General features: G+C 37.5%; 1 protein-coding gene across 1 annotated transcript in view; it reads left to right on the top strand.

The window, feature by feature from the left end:
• Positions 1 to 19,845, top strand: part of TTC8 (tetratricopeptide repeat domain 8) — a gene marked incomplete at its 3' end in the record, with an annotated part of 59,871 nt that overhangs the window by 24,997 nt on the left and 15,029 nt on the right. The window contains exons 7-9 of the mRNA XM_084240302.1: positions 85 to 129; positions 15,182 to 15,267; positions 18,572 to 18,659. Of these exons, the coding sequence (XP_084096428.1) occupies positions 85 to 129; positions 15,182 to 15,267; positions 18,572 to 18,659 (219 nt within the window). The remainder of the gene's footprint in view (positions 1 to 84; positions 130 to 15,181; positions 15,268 to 18,571; positions 18,660 to 19,845) is intronic.

Genomic DNA, 19,845 nt, shown 5'->3' with positions numbered 1-19,845 from the left:
TGACCTTTGAGTTTTGATATAACAATAGAGTGCTTTTGTTAAAATAAAATCTAATGTATTTTTGGCATTCTTTTTCCTTCATAGGCCTTGTTTGAATATATTTTTCATCATGAAAATGATGTGAAGACTGTAAGTTCTAAATTCATAATACTTTCTTTTACCATAACTTTTTGACTTTGGGAATTTAGATTCTGAAATGTTCTATCCTTTATCTTATAAACAGATGGAATTATAGAGTTTGGAAAGTTACCAACACTTGTAAATCCACTGTCAATTTCAGTAGGAAAAATTGTATAAATAAAGAAGTGAGAAGACCTGTGCCTGGGCCACAGAATACACAGATCTTTATTAAAGAACAAGATATTAAAATGGCATCTTAGGTTAAATGGTCTTTTGAGTCTAATAAATCCACATTAAAAATTACTTCACTTCCGGTGCCAGCTGTCCATCAGTATACACTCCATGGCAGTGTTTCTTAACCTTTTAGGGACTCAGAAAAAAACCCTGAAAACTAGGAGAGAATATTTGTAATATAATATGTCCCAGATAATAGGTTTATATCCGTAATGCATGAAATATTCTTACAATTGAAAAGCAAAGCAATCATACATCCAAAAGAAAAGTGGGACTGAAACTACGGCTAGACAATTCTGGCAAAAAGAATTCATAAACTGTCCTTTTAAAAAAGGATAAAATGTAGAGACTTGAGCATACTGGAGAATATGCTTATGTTAAAATTTATTTTTTATACTTACAGTTATCATTATTGATCCATTTTTTTCCCTTTAGTCTACACATGTGTGTCTGATTTCTTTGTAATGAACCTCCTCTTGGCCCTTTAATATTTTATGACAGAAAATTTCAGATAAACAAAATAGAAAGAATAGTATAGTAACCTCCTGTTACCCATCACACAGCTCTGACAATAGTTATCATCTAGGTAGCTTCTTAACAGATAATTTTACAATTATAGGCATATAACCATAAAACCATTTGTTTCATTTTTTACATGCTAATATACAAATGAACAGTAATCTGACAAATTTTGTCAAATTGAATGTAGTTAATTCACAGTATCTATATTATTTTTCCTTATTTTCAATTAGGTTAGGGAAAAGCTTTATATCCATATATTAAGTTTCAAAAAAATAAAAGATTTTTCACAATTATGTTTTCTGTGTCTCAACCACTATGCTATGTACTAGAAAAAAACTAATAAAAATATGATATATTTTCCTGCCTCTCCAAGCCAATCTATCTGAGGAAATAAAGTTGACAATGAAATAACTAAAGAGGTTAATTGTCAAACTTTGAATTTATTACTGAGTAACAAAGAGAAAAAAAGTCAGAAGGGGTAATATTAGTACAGATTCACAAAGTAAGTAGAATTTTTGGGGAAGAGGGAAAATAATGTAAAGAAAGGGCAAAATATGAGCAGAATATGGAATGAGAAATAAATAGGCCATAGAGTCAAAAATGAGAATTGAAGAGATGTTTCAAAGAAAGGTGTCAGAACTTGGTGACTGATTTGATATGGAAGAAAGACAGACAGGACAAATCTGCTTCTTACAGGTGTCATGAGATGAGGGGTGGTTTTACTAACACTAATAAGGTAGTTGGGGAAGGAAGTCATTTGTAAAGAAGCTGAATAATTCACTTGAATGTGTTTTGAGTTTGAAATTATGAAATATTCACACTTGAAATAGTCAAGTGGAGATACTACTGCATGCACTGGAAGCTGTGGCAGTGAAAGGAGTGTCTCATGTAAATGTGCAGACGTGGGCATGAGTGAAGTGAGAGCCAGGGCAGATCAGCGGAATATAAGAATGAACTATAGTGATCCATAGTGTTGCTGGGTGTGATGTTTAGGAAAAAGAGGAAACTAAGATTGGGGCTCTTGAGAAACATGCACATTTCTGTAAATAAAAGTCAGTGCAGGCCATTTTCATTAATACTAAGCTGGCTCACGCTTCATTGAGTCACACTGTCATTAAAGGAACTACCCAAGTACCATTCCATTCCATAAATGAGCAAATCTCTATAATTAGCCTATCATAAAGCTACATAAATCTACATAAATCATAAATCTCTAGCCTATCATAAAGCTACATCTTGACTCCTTGGAGATTAATTCTTTGACTGAAGAGATTTATTCTTTCATTCACTGTTTTTTGAGTTGCTGCAGAATGTCAGCACTGTTCTAGGCCCTGAAGTTGTAGAGCGAAGCAAGCAGACAGAAGTTCTGTCTTTGGGAGAGTCTGTTCTGGTTGGGAAAGGACTACAGACATTTAGCAAATTCAAAAATATGTGCACTGTCATGGGTTAACATGTACTATAAAAACAAAAAGGTTTTCATGGGAAGCAGGTGTGGGAATAAATAATGACATGAGAGATGGTGCTACTTTGGATGGGGTAGGTGATGGCCAGTGAAGTCTACTCGGGAAATGGATGCGAATGAAGGGGACGAGCTGTGCAGTCATGGAGAGTGAGTCGGGGACCCTTAGCCACACAGCCCTGCCTAGGAGCCTGTGTGCATCGTTTGAGGGACAGTGGGGAGGCCAGCAGGACTGCAGTGCGCTTGGAGAGGGGAAGAGTTGTAGTGAAGGCTTCAGAAAGTAGCTCTGTCTGCTGTTTGTAGGTCATGGTGACACCTTTATTAATAGACTCACCTTGAGAATGTTGTTCTACATCTTGGCATTTACAGAAGGTTGAGGGATAGCAGCTACATTGAAAACAAACAGGATTTATGCTCTGCACTAACGGAGCTTATATTTGAAAGATTTGAAGGAGAGCAGACTTTAACCTTTACGTAATATGTATTATAAATGCTTTTGGAGTTTTTCACGTACCTTGATTTTACAGAGTTTGATCTTAAACAAACAGTACAGTGAGTTTCAATGTTTTTGTTTAAGCAGCAAAGCTATTTTCTTCAAATGAAACACCTTACCTCCATCCTAATACATAAGACAGTCCAAAATGGAGCTGCTTGATGAAGCAGAAGTGGCAGAGTAAAAACACACACCACTGTGCCTTCTCCTTGCTCTCTGCACCTCCACCTCCTGCATGCCTGTCTCCCAAATTCCAGGACTGCTGTGTACCTCCTAAATCAGAATGATGTGAATTACTAGGAGAATTTTAAAGTAATGAATTACTGAATCTATGCTAACTTCCTGAATCAGAATCCCCAAAAGTATATCCAGTAAATCTATTGTTAATAAAAGTTCCGCAGAATATTTTCAGCCAGGATTGGGAACTACTATATAGAATATAATTTGAAGACCAATGGTTCACAGCAGACTTTAGTGCTAGGTGTTCTAATGTAGGAAAATACAACTGGGAGTATTAATAGGGCTTAAGAGATAGAACTCTACTTAAACTAACAAGAAGGGTTGGGGGTGTGTGTCCTCTGGCTTGATGAAGGAAATCAACAAATTGAGAGAAAAGAGACGATAAAAATAATTCAAATATATCAGGAATAGGAAAGCAATACAAAATACTGTTGAGAACCGTTTATAAATTTTATGTTTTTATTTATAGAAACAGTGAAAAACTCAATATACTAGAAACAATCAACTTTGGGCACAATTTTCACTCTTTTTGAAACATCTTTGCTTCAAGTCATTCTTTTGAATTTTTGACCAGTGAACAATAAAACAAATTTAAGTTAGCTAACAATAGGATATTTTATAGATTTGGTTGGACTTATGAAGCAGTCACAAAGGAAAAGAATTACTGTTTTAAATATGACTCTATAGAGTGAAGAGAAACAAAACCTATATAGGGCAAAAGAAGGGTGACATAGATACATTAAGTGTGCTTTTAAAGTTAGTGTTTACAGCAAAAGTGACTCTTAGACTCTGAAAAATATGGTGGTTATCAGAGGGAAGGGGGAGAAGGATGGGAGGAAAGGGCAGAGGGCATCAGTTGGCTGGTGGGAATGGCAGTAGAACTTTGGTGGTAGTTGTGGTGAGACTTATACACATATTGGGGGTGTGAAGCTTTAATCCTAAAAATTAAATAGTTTTGTAAACCAATGGTAAATCAATACAATTTTATTGATTGTATAAATTCAATAAATTAAAATGTGAAGATAAACACTGCCTTTATAAAGCCCCCCCCCAAAAAAATAGCATTTGTCAAATATAAAGAAAACTCTGTCTGAATTTGTTAGAAAAATTCTTGTGGAAATGATCAAAAGAAAGTTTACATTAGAGGGCCTCCCCGGTGGCGCAGCGGTTGAGTGCTGGGTTGCCAAGCTCCCTGCGGCCTCTGCGGCGCCGGTTCTATCCCCGGCTGCTCCCCAGCCACCGGAGGAGGGTCCCACATGGCGCGCAGACCTCTCCTGCTGCCCGCTGCTCCCCTCAGCAGTGTACCTCGGTCCTTCTGCCTGCTCTGCTCCCCGCTCTGGCTCTGGTGAATTCTCTCACCCTCCCGCACTTCTGATTGTACCCAGTGCTTGTATAAACAAAACAAACAAACAAATAAATAAATAAAACATGCCTCTATTAAAAAAAAAAAAAAGAAAGTTTACATTAGGGAAAATGCTAGTTAAACATATTGGAGATACATTTTTTTTTACTAATAACAAAAATGTAAAATAAAGAAACTTTGGACCTACAATTTTACATACATGAAATTTGAAAAAAATAATGGAATAGATTTTGAATGGTACAGTAATAGGAAAACACTACTATATGATAGGTAGCTATAAAGATACTTATTCATTTTGTTTCTGTAATTTTACTTCTCAAGAAATCATGAAAAAGTAAAGTGCTATATTGGCAAAAATATTTATTGTAGCATTAGTTGATATAACAAAACAACCTGAAAAGTAACCTAAGTGATAGAAGATGAGTTTGTAAGTTATAATAAAATTGCACGCTGGAATTTTATATAACCTTTAAAAATCATCATTATAAAAATAAGGTAGAAACAGGAGGGGCGGAGCAACATGGCGGCGAGGAGACGCTGCGAGTAAGATCTCCCATTAAAAAAAGTTAATAGGGAGGAAAAGCGGCAGGTCCCAGTGAGAACTGGGACACGGAAGATAAACGGACGACTCCAGCAAACTGCCCGAAGAAGAAAGTTGCCATAAAAGAGGACGAGAAGGGAGGGAAGCGCAGAACCCTGCTCCCCTCCCCCGCCCACAGAGGCGGCACTCTCCGACCGGCAGAGACAAGGGAAACAACAAACCAAAACGCCCAACAAGAAAAACGGATGCAGCAAGCGGGACTGTGAGTGGAAAGGAACTATTTCTGCCACCACACCCCGTGAACGGGAGCTGAGGCGAACCCTGCAGGATCCACCGCGGAGGTGAGCTCCACGCGCCATTAAAGAGAGCCCCGCCCCCAGGAGGAGACCAGCACCAGCACACAGCCCCGGCCGCCCGGTAAGCTTGCGCGAAAGCGGCGCTCGGATTGCAGCTGCCCAGGTCCCCGCGCCTGCGACCTAGGCTTGCGGGGAGACGGCGGAGGCCCTCCCTGAGTGAGCAGGAACAAGGTGCCCAGGCAGGGGAGCGGGATTCAAAAGGCGCCATTCCCGCGCCACTGATCTGGGCTACAGCCCGCGTCCTGGAACTGAGGGCTTTGGAACTGAGACCCGGGGCACGAAATTAGGGTCGTGGGTTCCCCACGACGGTGGGGCACAAGGCAGACACAGCACCCCAAAGCCGTTGAGGTGTACCCTACCATCCCCGCTCTGCTCCCTGTCCCACGGGGTGGAAAATCAGCTCCCCAAGGGCTCTAGGAGAGATCTCTGGTGCCACCTAGCGACTTGACCCCAGCACAGGCTACTGAAGGAGCTAGTGGCCAGCTGGGGAGTTAGCCCACACCGGGCCCCTTCTGAACAAGTAGTCTGAGCCCACAGGGAGAGCGAGCACCCACAGCCGGGGCAGACCAGGCGCGCAGAAGAGTGTGCCTGAGACCAGAAGCGCAGGGAGTGTGTCCCACATCACCATTTTAGAACAGGGACATTTCTTCAGTAAAGACTACCTGCAGAAGGCTTCCTCAGGAGCCAGAGGTGAGCGGGGGAAGTTCGCCCACGCCAGACCCCCTCTGGCCTGCAGTCCAAGCCCAGAGGGGAGCAGGAACCCACCGCTGGGGCAGACCAGGCGCACAGGGGAGTGTGTCCCCACATCGGCATTTTAGAACAGGGACCTTTCTCCAGTAAAGGCTGCTTGAAACTGACAGATGACTCCTGGAAGAACCAGAGGGGAACAGAGAAGCCCACCCAAGATGCCGGCAAGTCCCAACAACACAGTGTCCCAACGCATACGGCAAATTAGAAAACAGACAGTAGGGAGGAGAAGAACCACACGCAACCTAGCAACTCTCCAGAGAAAAAGCACACCACAAAAAGAAAGCCAGCCCCCAGATTGCAACGACAATAACTTGGAAGAATTTCTGAGCCTTCCAGAAAGAGAATTTAAAATTGCCGTGATTAAAAAACTGACAGAAGTCATAAAGGAAAACAATGATAAGGGAAAAATAATCAACGATCAGAAGAATGCAATTGAGTCCCTAGAGAGGGAAAACAATGGTCAGAAGAAAGAAATTGAGTCCCTAAAGAGGGAAGTAAAAGAAATGCAGGAGATCAAAGAATTAATGGAAGAACTAAAGAATTCTGGGAAAAGCAATGAAAGCAGAATAGATGAAATGGAAGAACGAATAAGTAATCTTGAAGACACAGAAATAAAAAGAACCAAAACAGAAAAGGAAAGAGAAGTACGAAGGAAAAAGAACGAAGAAAGACTTCGGGAACTATCTGACTCCATGAGGAAAGGAAATATAAGAGTTATAGGAATACCAGAAGGAGAGGAGAGAGATGTAGGAACAGAGAAAATATTCAAAGAGATAATTGAAGAGAACTTCCCAAATGTGAAGAAGGAGCTGAAAATTGATATACAAGAAGCAAGAAGAACACCAAACTTCCACGACGAAAGGAAAAATACAGCAAGACACATAATAGTAAAGCTCCCAAGAATCCAGGACAAGGAAAAAATAATGAAGCTGGCAAGAGGGAAGAAACAGATAACATTCAAAGGAAAACCAATCAGGCTGACATCAGACTTCTCCGAAGAAACACTACGGGCAAGGAGAGAGTGGAGGGACATAGTCAACAGACTCCAAGAAAACAGATGCCAACCAAGAATACTCTATCCCGCAAAGCTCTCCTTCCTCTTTGAAGAAAGAATATGGACCTTCCCAGACAAACAGAAACTCCGGAATTTCATTGCAACTAAACCTCCACTCCAAAAAATACTACAAGGAGTCCTAAAGCCAGAACCTCAGAGCAACGAATAACAATGAAAGAAGGCCAAAAAAAAAAAAAAAGTTATTAAAAGAATAAATAAATAAAATCAAAGGAAAGACAAACACAATGGCAAATACAGATGTTAACATATCAATATTAACTCTAAATGTAAATGGACTAAACTCTTCAATAAAAAGACACAGAGTTGCAGCCTGGATTAAGAAACAAAACCCAACCTTTTGCTGTCTCCAGGAAACACATTTAGCTACAAAAGATAAAAATAGGCTCAAAGTTAAAGGATGGAAAACAATCCTACAAGCAAATGGACCAAAAAAGAAAGCAGGAACAGCTATACTTATATCAGATAAAACAGATTTCAAACTCAAAAAGATAAAAAGAGACCCCAATGGTCACTACATTATGATCAAGGGGACAATACTTCAAGAAGAAATAACACTCATTAACATATACTCACCAAACGAAGGAGCACCAAAATATATCAGACAACTGTTGTCCTCTCTGAAAACAGACATCAGAGAAAACACATACGTAGTGGGAGACTTCAACACACCACTATCAACAATGGATAGATCAACAAGACAAAAAATAAGTAAAGAAACCAAAGCTCTAAATAAAGACCTAGAGCAATTGGGCTTAACAGACATCTATAGAACACTAAACCCCAAAAAAATGGAGTACACATTTTTCTCAAGCGCACACGGATCATTCTGCAGGATCGATCACATACTGGGGCACAAGACAAACATCAACAGATACACCAAGATTGAAATCATATCAACCATCTTTTCTGACCATGAAGGCATCAAACTAGAAATAAACCATAAAAAGAAGGCAAGGAACTTTCCTACCTCATGGAGATTAAAAACCACACTACTGGAAGACCATTGGACTAATGAGGAGATCAAAGAAGAAATTAAAAAATTTTTTGAATTGAACGACAAGGAGGACACCAATATCCTAAATGTATGGGATGCAGCAAAAGCAGTAATAAGAGGAAAATATATAGCAATAGAAGCTCACATCAAGAAACAAGAAAGAACGCAAAGAAACAACCTAATCTCGAAGCTCAAAGATCTAGAAAAAGAACAACAAAAAAACCCCAAAACAAGTAGAAGAAAAGAAATAATAAAAACCAAAGCAGAAATAAATGAAATTGAAACTAAAAAAACAATCCAAAAGATCAATGAAACCAAGAGCTGGTTCTTTGAAAAAATCAATAAAATAGACAAACCCCTAGCCAGGCTCACAAAGGAAAAAAGGGAGAAAGCACAAATAAACAGGATCATCAATGAAAGAGGAGAAATCACAACGGACACAGCAGAAATCAAAAGAATAATCAGTAACTACTATGAACAGTTATATGGAAACAAGTTTAACAATCTAGAGGAGATGGACAAATTCCTACAACTCTACAATCACCCAAAGCTAGATAAAGAAGAAATAGAACACCTAAACAGACCAATTACAATTAGCGAAATTGAAATGGTAATCAAAAACCTCCCCAAAAACAAAAGCCCAGGACCTGATGGATTTACAAATGAATTCTACCAAACATTCAGAGACGAATTAGTGCCTATCCTTCACAAACTATTCCAAAAAATTGAGAAGGAAGGGACAATACCAAACACGTTTTATGAAGCCAACATTACACTAATACCAAAACCGAACAAGGACAACACAAAAAAGGAAAACTACAGGCCAATCTCCCTAATGAACACTGATGCAAAAATCCTCAATAAAATTTTAGCTATCAGAATCCAACAATGTATCCATAAGATAATTCACCACGACCAAGTTGGATTCATTCCAGGGGCACAAGGATGGTTTAACATCCGAAAATCAATCAACGTTATCCAACACATCAACAAAAAGAAATATAAAAACCATATGATAATATCAATAGATGCTGAGAAAGCTTTTGACAAAGTGCAACACCCATTCATGATAAAAGCCCTTGAAATTCTTGGGATACAAGGAACATACCTCAACATCATAAAGGCCATCTATGACAAGCCAACAGCCAGTATCATTCTCAATGGTGAAAAGCTGAAAGCAATTCCATTAAGATCTGGAACAAGACAAGGATGTCCACTCTCACCGCTGCTTTTCAATATAATACTGGAAGTCCTAGCCAGAGCAATAAGACAAGAGAAAGACATCCAAGGAATCCAAATAGGAAAAGAAGAAGTCAAACTATCACTATTTGCAGACGATATGATATTATACATAGAGAACCCCAAAAACTCCACAGAAAAGCTAATTCAACTCATCAATCAGTTCAGTAAAGTGGCAGGATACAAAATCAACACGCAAAAGTCAGTAGCCTTCCTATACACAAACAATAAATCTGAAGAAGAAGAAATCAAAAAGACCATCCCTTTTGTTATTGAAACAAAAAAAATCAAATATTTGGGAATAAATCTAACAAAAGAGGTAAAGGACCTATACAAAGAAAACTATAAAACACTGTTAAAAGAAATAGAAGAAGACACAAAGAAATGGAGAGACATCCCCTGCTCATGGATTGGAAGAATAAACATTATTAAAATGGCCATCCTTCCAAAAGCAATATACAGATTCAATGCTATTCCAATCAAAATTTCAATGTCATTCTTCAAAGAAATAGAACAATTATTGATGAAATTCATATGGAATCACAAAAAACCCCGAATAGCCAAAGCTCTCCTGAAAAAAAAAGAAGGGAATGGAGGCATCAGACTCCCAGACTTCAAACTATACTACAAAGCCATAATCATCAAAACCGCATGGTATTGGAACAAGAACAGACATACAGACCAATGGAATCGAATAGAAAATCCAGAAATAAACCCACAGGTTTATGGTCAACTAATCTTTGACAAAGGAGCAAAGACTATGCATTGGAGCAAAGAAAGTTTGTTCAATAAATGGTGCTGGGAAAACTGGGTCGCTACATGCAAAAGAATGAAGCTTGACCACCACCTCACACCATACACAAAAATCAACTCAAAATGGATTAAAGAACTAGACATAAGACCTGAAACCATAAAATATATAGAAGGAAATATAGGCGAAACACTACGTGATTTGCACATCAAAGACATCTTTACAGACACATCACCCAAAGCAGTGATAGTGAAGGCAAAGATAAACAGCTGGGACTATATCAAATTAAAGAGCTTTTGCACAGCAAAAGAGACAATAACAAAAACAAAGAGAAACCCCACCAACTGGGAGAACATTTTTGCACCCAACACTAATGATAAAGGACTGATCACAAAAATCTGCAAAGAGCTGATGAGTCTCAACAACAACAAAGAAAATAATCCAGTCAAAAAATGGGCAGAAGAGCTTAAAAGAAACTTCTCTGAAGTGGAAATGCAAATGGCCAACAGGCATATGAAAAAATGTTCAACATCACTTGTCATCAGGGAAATGCAAATCAAAACTACCATGAGATACCATCTTACACCAGTGAGAATGGCACATATTAAAAAAACTAGCAACAACAAATGTTGGCGAGGGTGTGGAGAAAAAGGAACTCTTCTGCACTGTTGGTGGGAGTGCAAACTGGTCCAACCACTGTGGAAAGCTGTGTGGAGATTTCTGGACCTACTAAACATAGAGCTTCCATATGACCCAGCAATTCCACTCCTAGGTATTTACCCAAAGGACACAGAAACATCAATTCCAAAGAACACCTGCACCCCTATGTTTATAGCAGCACTGTTTACAATAGCTAAGCTTTGGAAACAACCCAAATGCCCAAAAATAGATGACTGGATCAAGAAGATGTGGTACATATATACCATGGAATATTACTCAGCATTCAAAAAAGATAAACACATGCAATTTGCAGCAACATGGATGGCGCTGGAAGGGATCATGCTCAGCGAAATAAGCCAAAAAGTAAAAGAAAAATACCGGATGGTCTCACTCATAGCAGGAATCTAGAAAACTTAAATAAGGGACCAGGAAAATGAATAACTATAAGAAAGTGAAAATCAAAATCAACAAAAAACTATGAACCAGAGACACTTTTAGGGGGGCGGGGGCGGGAGGGGAGGGATTGGGGTCAGAATGGGGGGCTGCAATTGTATGGGGAATATAACAATAAAATTTATAAAAAAAAAAATAAGGTAGAAACATAAATAGAATGTTGAGTCAACAATATTATTCAGTATGTAAGTAGAATTCTAACTTAAAAAAATATACTTATGACATGTTAAAAGATACTACTTAACAATGAAAATAATATGAGGTTCAATGTATTAATTCTACAAATATTTGTTGAATGTGCTCGTTGTGCCACTAGCATGGATTGCAACAGAAAATAAAATAGCTACACCTCCTAGCACTAATGGAGATTAATTCTAACTTTGCTGTTTTTCCCCCAAAATTTTAATAATGTTTTAACAACTTTTCATTTATTAATTTAGTTATAAATCAGGATCAAAAATGTATTAAAATGCTTATAATTCTATCTCTTGCTATTTTCGTGTTTGTTACTAATACATAGACATTTTTGTATAGAACACAAAATTAAGCAATTTGTTTTTATTTAGTGAAATGTGCTAACTGTTAGTTCATGGTTTTCTTCTCATTCATTAATTTATTGATTGGGTTATTTTTTATTTTATTTATTTTTTATAAGGGTACAGAAGCTATTCAATGGAGAAAGGAGAGTTTTTAACAAATATTTGTTTTTATTAGAATAACTGGGTTATAGGCCAGAGGTACAGGGGGATGAGAGGATTCACCAGAGACAGAGTGGGGAGCAGAACAGGCAGACCTACTGAAATACACAAATAAGGGGAGCAGCGGGAGAGGCAGGAAAGGTCTGCTGTGCCATATGTGGATTAGCTCCCTGGCTGGGTTAGAACTCAGGCTGTCCAGGTGATAGTGCTGAGACTTAACCCCTACACTACCAGGGAGACTCCAATTGGGTTATTTTTTTAAAATAACTACTGAGTGCTGACATATTGGCACTGTGGTGGGTGCTGGGACTACTGAGTAGACAGATGTGCCTGTTTTCTTGCTCTGTTTTGGGCTTGCCACATTATAGTTCTCTGATAGATCATATTATTCCATTAAAATGTCATTTAGAATTTACCACAGATGTTATTTTCTGAACGGAAAGAGGATTTATATTATGAACACAAGCATGCATTTTTATGCCTTTTGTATATTTTTTAGCTTTAGCTGAAAAAAGAGAAAAGCAAGTCATTTTTAGCATGTTTAGGAGATCAGAGGTACATTTATACTAGTTATTTTGGGCTTCCTCCAAATTTCTTTGTAAGTAACTTTCACACGAAGATGGAGAATACTGTAGAGAAGTGTAGAGAATACTGTGAGTGGTATTTAAATGTTAAGAAAGAATTGCTTTTCCATGAAAAACTATAGTTCTGCCTTTGAGTTAACACTTTTCCCATTTCTGGGGGTCAATATTGATAAAACTAAAGTGGCATATGGGCTGGTGATTCTATATTTGTCTAAAGATAAATACTGTAGATAAACATAGAGGGTATTATAAAGAAGTATTTAAATGTTAGGAAAAAGTAAATTTGCTCTATGGAAAACTGAACTTCTGCATTTGTGTTCTTAATAACTCCTCTTCCACCCTCCCATTTTTGGGGTGACATTGGCAGTATTGACAAAATGAGAGTGGCATGTGGGTTGGTGATTCTGGAATCTTTATTTCCATATGCTCTTTAATTTCATCATCCTGAATTTGTTGCAACTGTACCAATAGTGAAAGGATGACTTATTTGTTTTAAATATTACTGGTTGGAGTACTAATACACATGAAATTCACTGGGACACCCAGTTGGTCATATTTATAAACATTATATTGTCTAAATGTCAAGCTCCCCTCTACTTATGAACTTTTATAAACTTATATCTTTTATTTATGAAATTCTAGACGTTTATTAATATTTAGATACTGGGTTAATTAAATTATTCAAAGATCCTTAAATTTAAGTAGATGGTCTTTTATTTTAAAAAAGTGGGAAAGACTTTGAAGAACTTTTATCACCATTTAAAAATGTTAATAGTGTTTACTAAGGAATCTTACTACTGTGATAGTTTTGTTTGGTTCTTATTTTCAATGTAAATCAGAAACAATGAAAAGAATTATTTCAACCAATAAATAATTCTTGAGTGCATCTTTGGAGTGTAGTAACATGCCATACAAATGGGTAAGAGGGATTCCCGTCCTCAGGGAACTTAAGGTTCATTTGAAATTGTTACCAATGGTTTTGTCTAATGCAGCCTCAGTTCTCACGTGAGAATGTTCATAAAATGTAATTTCTTTACCATTTTTATTCTATATCAAAATTCATATTTGTTTAATGGGCTTAGCACAAATATGGTTCCTACATAGAAGACTTGTTTTCAATACCATATCTAATAGCAAAATCAGCAAGATTGTGCTGTACTAAAAAGTACTAAGTCCAACTTTCAGAAATTAGTATATGTAAAAAAAGGCATATTTTTCCAAAAAATATAAGGTCAGTTATATGGAATGAATATGATCTATTTGCTGGAAAAGGTCTTTATAAAAATAAAGTTAGAAATTAACATATTCAGATATTTACCATGTACTGAATTGAATTGACTGAAAATACATTTTCAGGTGTTTCCAGAGATAATAATAATTGAAATTATACTCTTTTCCTTATTTTTTGCATCCATTTTTATTTTTGGCTTGGGGAAAAAATGAAAAATAAGCATATGAAAATAGTATGTGGCTTGTTTTTAATTTCCATAGTTTGCAAGTAGATGTGTTGATTTTTCAAGTCCATTAGAACCCCAGCATGGTGACACCATTCCTTTGTAAGTAGTATGCATATTTAGAAATCTCCCCTGGAGCAAGAGAAGATGAGCAACACGAGAGAAGTTATGAATTTTACAGTAAAGATGCAAAGAACTCTTCTGGGATTCATTTCAGAAAAGCATTAATATTAAGAAATGGACAATAATGGCATGCAGTCTGAGATAACTGAAAACATAATACTTATTGTAACTGAGCTTTGGATATCATGGTCATACTGATACTGAAGAAAGAATAAACGCTTTTAAACCTTGAGAGAAAGAATAAATATTATAAAGAATCAGAAGTCTCTTCTAATAACTAAATTTTAATTCACCAAATCTTTACATGAGCTTCAATTTGTGTAAGATTGACTTACACTTTGCTCTTTGTCCAGATGTTTCCCACTTCCTCTGTGCAAAACCCTAGTTCCTATTTAGTCATCTCTTGTCTGATCCTGAATGACCACTGGGAGGAACAAACTAGAAGACATTAGAAAGGGATCAATCACTGATGGAAAATATGAAAGCAATGAAGATCTTTTTCAACTTGCAGCTGAGGAAAGCCTGACCCTTAGATTTTTTTAAATGTAAGGTGATGTCTGAATAATGCAACAATGGTGACCAAGAAGGGCCGCTACTCAGCGACCTTGGCTCCTGTCACTCTTTGTGATCCTGTTAAACCTTTGTCTGTCTGCTTGCTTATCTTTTTCTATTTCCCTACATCTGTCTTTAAAGTGTGGCCTGCAATGAACCTGGATAACCCACCAAAGGCTTGCCCACCTCTGTTCGGAGGCATTTTGGTGGGGAGAAGGTGAAAACTTAATGGATTTTTTAAATAGGAAATTTTTATTTGATGATTAAAATTGTATTAAAATATATTGTACATTTGCTTCCCTTGATCAGTGTTTACTTCTCATCTGCTGTCAGCCCTCTGGTCTGGAACTGATTATTTAGGGAAAATTGGTGGGGCCATCTGGAAACACGAGCAACCCTGAGCTTCTGATTTCTAGTGCATGTTTTGATCGATGCTAATTACATGGCTTATTTCATTATTTATGGTTTCTGTTTATTGTTAGAAAAGAAAATCCTAATCGAAAATGAATTGTTTTCAAAGGCTTTGGATTTGGCTGCCCTTTCTACAGAGCATTCTCAGTACAAGGACTGGTGGTGGAAAGTGCAGATTGGAAAATGTTACTACAGGTAAAATTTTGATTACTTGAAGGTTTAGAAGTGGCAGCATATTTTAGAATCTCAAATCTGTTAACTTTTGTCTGTGTATGATAGTTTTTCTCAAGAAAAATGAATTGTGTCTTTGGCTTGAGAAAGCATTTATTTAATAATCACTTGGTAGCCTTAAGAACACCTTGAGAATAGTGAAATTTTTGAGGTAGAAGGAGAAACACTGAGATGATTGGGTCCAATAGACCTTTTCAGATGAAGGAGCTGAGGCCAGATAGTGGCTGTAATTTGCATCAGGAATTAGTAACAGACCTGGGCCTAGAATAGGGTTTGTTGATTTCCAGTCAGCTCCTCTTGGCTCTCAAGTCTTTTTTTTTTTTTTTTTTATTTCCAAGGATGCCTTATTCCATAAAGAATGTTGTAGTTAAAACATACCCTGTCCATGCATTGCATTATCTCACTTGGATCTCACAGCACCTTGGAGGTAGTTGCTATTTTAGCCCTTTCTCTGGTGAGAAAAATTGAGCCTCAGAAGGTTCCTTTCTTCAAATATTTACAGTCAAATATAGGTAAGAGGACAGAAAACACTTCTAAGCATGACTCCTGTTATGGCAGAGCAAGTGAAGGATACACTGGGGACACAGAGATAGTGCTCTAGTTTCAACTGGAGAGGTCAAGGATAAATCGCCAGAGATGTAGCCCCAGATTGACTCTGCCTCTTTGTTCCAGATCATTAGGGCTCAGTTCTTCCTCTGCAATAGCTCTTACCGTTTTTCTGTTACTATCCATTCCTACTCCAGTACCTTAACTTTGGCTTCTCGTGTCATTTGTTAGAATTGTTCCATTAGTTTCTTATCTGGTGTTTTTGCTGCTGTGTTTTTGCTGCCGTATTCTTGCCTGTCAATGCTTCCTGCACACTACTGTTAGAGTTCCTGTTGCAAACAAACAACCTTTTGTTGGATTCTTTAGTTAATCTCCATTACCTTAAGAATGAAGTTCAGTTTTAAGTGTGGCATTCATGGTCTTGTCCCATCTACAGGTTTGCCTATATCTCTTACTTCTCTCATCCCTTACTATGACCTCTTTTTCAGTTAGACCTAACAGCTCAGCATTGCCCTCACATGCTCTGAACATTGTTTTCTTCGTGCTTATGCTCATAGATTGCTTCTATCTAAAATGGCTCCGGGCCTCCCCTGGTGGCGCAGCAGTTGAGCTCTGGACTGCGAAGCTGCCCGCAGCCTCTGCAGCGCTGGGTCGATCCCCAGCCACAGGCAAGGGTCCCACATGGCGCGACACACCTCTCCTGTCTCACCCACTGCTCCCCTCAGCAGTGTGTTTCTTCAGTCTGCCTGTTCTGTTCCCCGCTCTGACTCTGGTGAATTCTCTCACCCTCCCGCGCTTCTGACTGTACCCAGTGCTTATGTAAATAAATAGACAAATCTTAAAAAAATAAAATAAAATAAAATGGCTCCTATTCCCACACCATCCTATCTAGCTGTCAAAATCTTGGCTGTCCCTTCCTCCTTGAAACTATCTTGATTTGCTTCTTCTCTTTCTGTGCTCTCAAGGCAATTTTTCCTCCTCCTTTAGCCATAATGCAATTAAATTTATTTGTGAACATGTTTTGTCTCCATCTTTATTAGTGCCTTCAGGATATGGTTTTTATTTTCACTTTTGCATCTCCTTACCATCATGAAATGTGCATCATGAAATGAAGCATAAAGTTTATTGAATTAAATTGGAAAGAAAAAGTTGGCAGTTGCTGGCCTTTCTCTCTGGACTCTGACTCTGTTGACATGTTATGAATTTGGCTGCTATTCTCATTACTCCTAGACTTTCTTCACATGTGGCCTACCCCATTTCCTTGCACAAGAACCTTTGTGGTAAATTCCATTTCTGATAGTACTGGAAATTATAACTTGACAATTCAGTAATACAAAGCATATGACCGGTCTTTCTTCCTTTGGTTTCCAGTTAGCGCAGTAGCTCTGATTGGTTTTTTCTTATCCTTTAAAATTTCTTATACTTCCATCTCCATTGGTTTTCTAAAAAAAAAAACTATTCTATTTTTGTTTTCTTAGAGGTGTCTTTATTATAATCTCTTAAATCATTGAAGAGACAACTTAGTAGGTAAAATTATACAGACTGTCATGGATAATTAGGTGTTCATGGGCTTCAGTGACTAAACTTCAGCCTGTGCTTAAGACTTGCATGCTCAGTGGAAGTAATGTATACAAGTTTGCTGTTTTCCAGAACATTTTAGCATTCTTTGATAAAATTTTATGAGTACTCCTTGTGAAAGTTATATTCCTTGTGAAAGTTATATGGCTTTTTGAAGAGGTAGAGGCTTCTGCCATATCACTTATCATCTAACTTAAGCCAGTTTTTGTGTTTGTGTCAAGTTTAACCCCTTTCATGCCTAGTGTTCCAACAGCTGTTTGGGCATATCCACACCAGTGCTTGAGACTTAGGTCAGAAAAGGTCAAAGTTATTCTTTCAGGTCTTTATGAAGGTAGCAAAATAAACATAATGTGTATTTTTCTGACTTTAGGTCACAAAATAAAGGCATGATCATAAAGTACCTAAATAGCTCTTAGATGGCAAGGGATGAGTAGGTATGAGTAAGCCTGACAGGCTGCAGTGTGCTCTTGTGATTGATTTAGTACTGACAGCATGTTCCCCCAGCAAAGGAGATGGTTGCTGACATTAGGACAGTTATAGTTAATCTAGGAACAAGTCTCAAATTCATAGACCAGAACAATCAGTATCTAGAACAAAAAAAGGAAAGGAAAATATTTCTAAATTGTAAAATGGTATAACTCCATTACTCGAGTAGCAATTACTACTTACATCAAAATTGTTTAAATATTGCTTTTAAAAATAGGCTTTTGTCTCAGAGCAGAAGATGTTTTCAAAGGAATGTCATCCTTCAGTTCTTCAGATGAAAATGGAGACTAAGCATTTATTCAGGTCCCTTGTCCTATGTCCAGCTGCTCAGAGCTCTTTGGGTGTGAACTGGTCTTACCTGACTGACTGACAGCTCTTAGTCCTGCTGTGACTGGGCTTCCAACAGACTCCCTGTACAGCATTTGAGCATTATATAGACAGTGGATATGGGAAATAGGCAACTTTTGCTAAACTGTATAAACATACGTGTTAATATGTGTGTGTGTGTGTGTGTGTGTGTGTGTGTGTGAGATAGCACCTTCTTTGGTACATGCTTGCTTTTATAGATGTAATTTGTTTCTATTCATATTCCTACTAATTAATACTGCAGTATTTATTTTTAAGTTGAATGTCTAATTTTTCAAATGGCTCATCTTAGGTTAGGAATGTATCGTGAAGCAGAAAAACAATTCAAATCAGCCCTGAAACAGCAGGAAATGATAGATACATTTCTCTACTTGGCAAAAGTAAGTAAGGATTCTTAATTTGAGTGAAATCCCTCTTCTTAGAATAAATGTTTAAATTCTGCATGGGGAGAGTTGCCAGTTTCTTCAGGAATATTTGGCAAGTTAATATGTTCCAACTTACTTTTCTTTGTAGCAAGGGAAAAATGAGAACATATGGAGAGGAACCATCTCAGGAGAAACTGATTGCCATGAAAATAAGAACACCCATTTGAAGAATTGCACATTAGGAAAATGTCTCAGGCTAACTTTGCATCCCCAAGGGTGACAGGCCCCAGAGAGAACCTCTTGTCTGCGACACACTTGTCTCTCACCAAGGCAGATGCAGAGATTCTTTTCATGCATTGCTAAGCACTGCCATGCCAACAAAACAACATGTCTCCTGCATCAAGGACCCATTTAGTGTAAGGTATATCAGGTTCATTCCAAATGCAGTTTAATTTAACCTTCACGGTGACCCTGCTAGGTAGGTTTTACCATTTCATTTGTAGTCTTAAGGAAAAGGAGATTTATAGAGGATAAATTTTTTTCAGGGTCACTTGGATGTTAAAAGCCAGTATTCCAACCTAGGTCTTTCTGATTCTAGAACTTATCATTGCCCCATAGTGCTACCCACAATCTTAGTACAAGTGAAAGGCCACCTTGAATTTTCATTTTGGGATGAAGTTACTACCTGTCTCCTCCACCACTGCTTTAAAAGTTGTTCTTGATGACATGGTAGTTATGACATCTGATTGTATCTTTAGATTATTTTTAAATAAAAAAGTGTGGTAAAGGAGGTTCAAAAGAAGACAAGATATAAAAGCAAGCGCCCCTGTTGGCTAAATGTGGTATAAAATTAAAAATTAGTATGTTACAGAGGAATAAAATGAAAGTTACACAGTATAAATTTACTGTGCTAGTTTTAGTATATTGTCTTAAAAAGATGATTTTTCTCTTGATTCTTGTCTAGTTACTGTTTCTTCTTGGTGACACAAGTAAGCCCACAATAAGCATTTGATGAAGGGATGAATGAATGTATGTTTCATATAAAACATGTGGAAATAAAACTATAGCATAATTATTAGAAATTATACACATTTCTGAAAAATGTTTACAATATTTTACTAAGCAATAATTTATAAATAACCTTTTACTAAGCAATAATTTATAAATTCTTTATAGCAAATACTATCATTTTAGGAACCAG

Source organism: Talpa europaea (assembly GCF_964194135.1).
Source record: "Talpa europaea genome assembly, chromosome: 8".
Lineage (NCBI taxonomy): Eukaryota > Metazoa > Chordata > Mammalia > Eulipotyphla > Talpidae > Talpa > Talpa europaea.
This window is presented reverse-complemented; position numbering and strand designations above follow the sequence as displayed.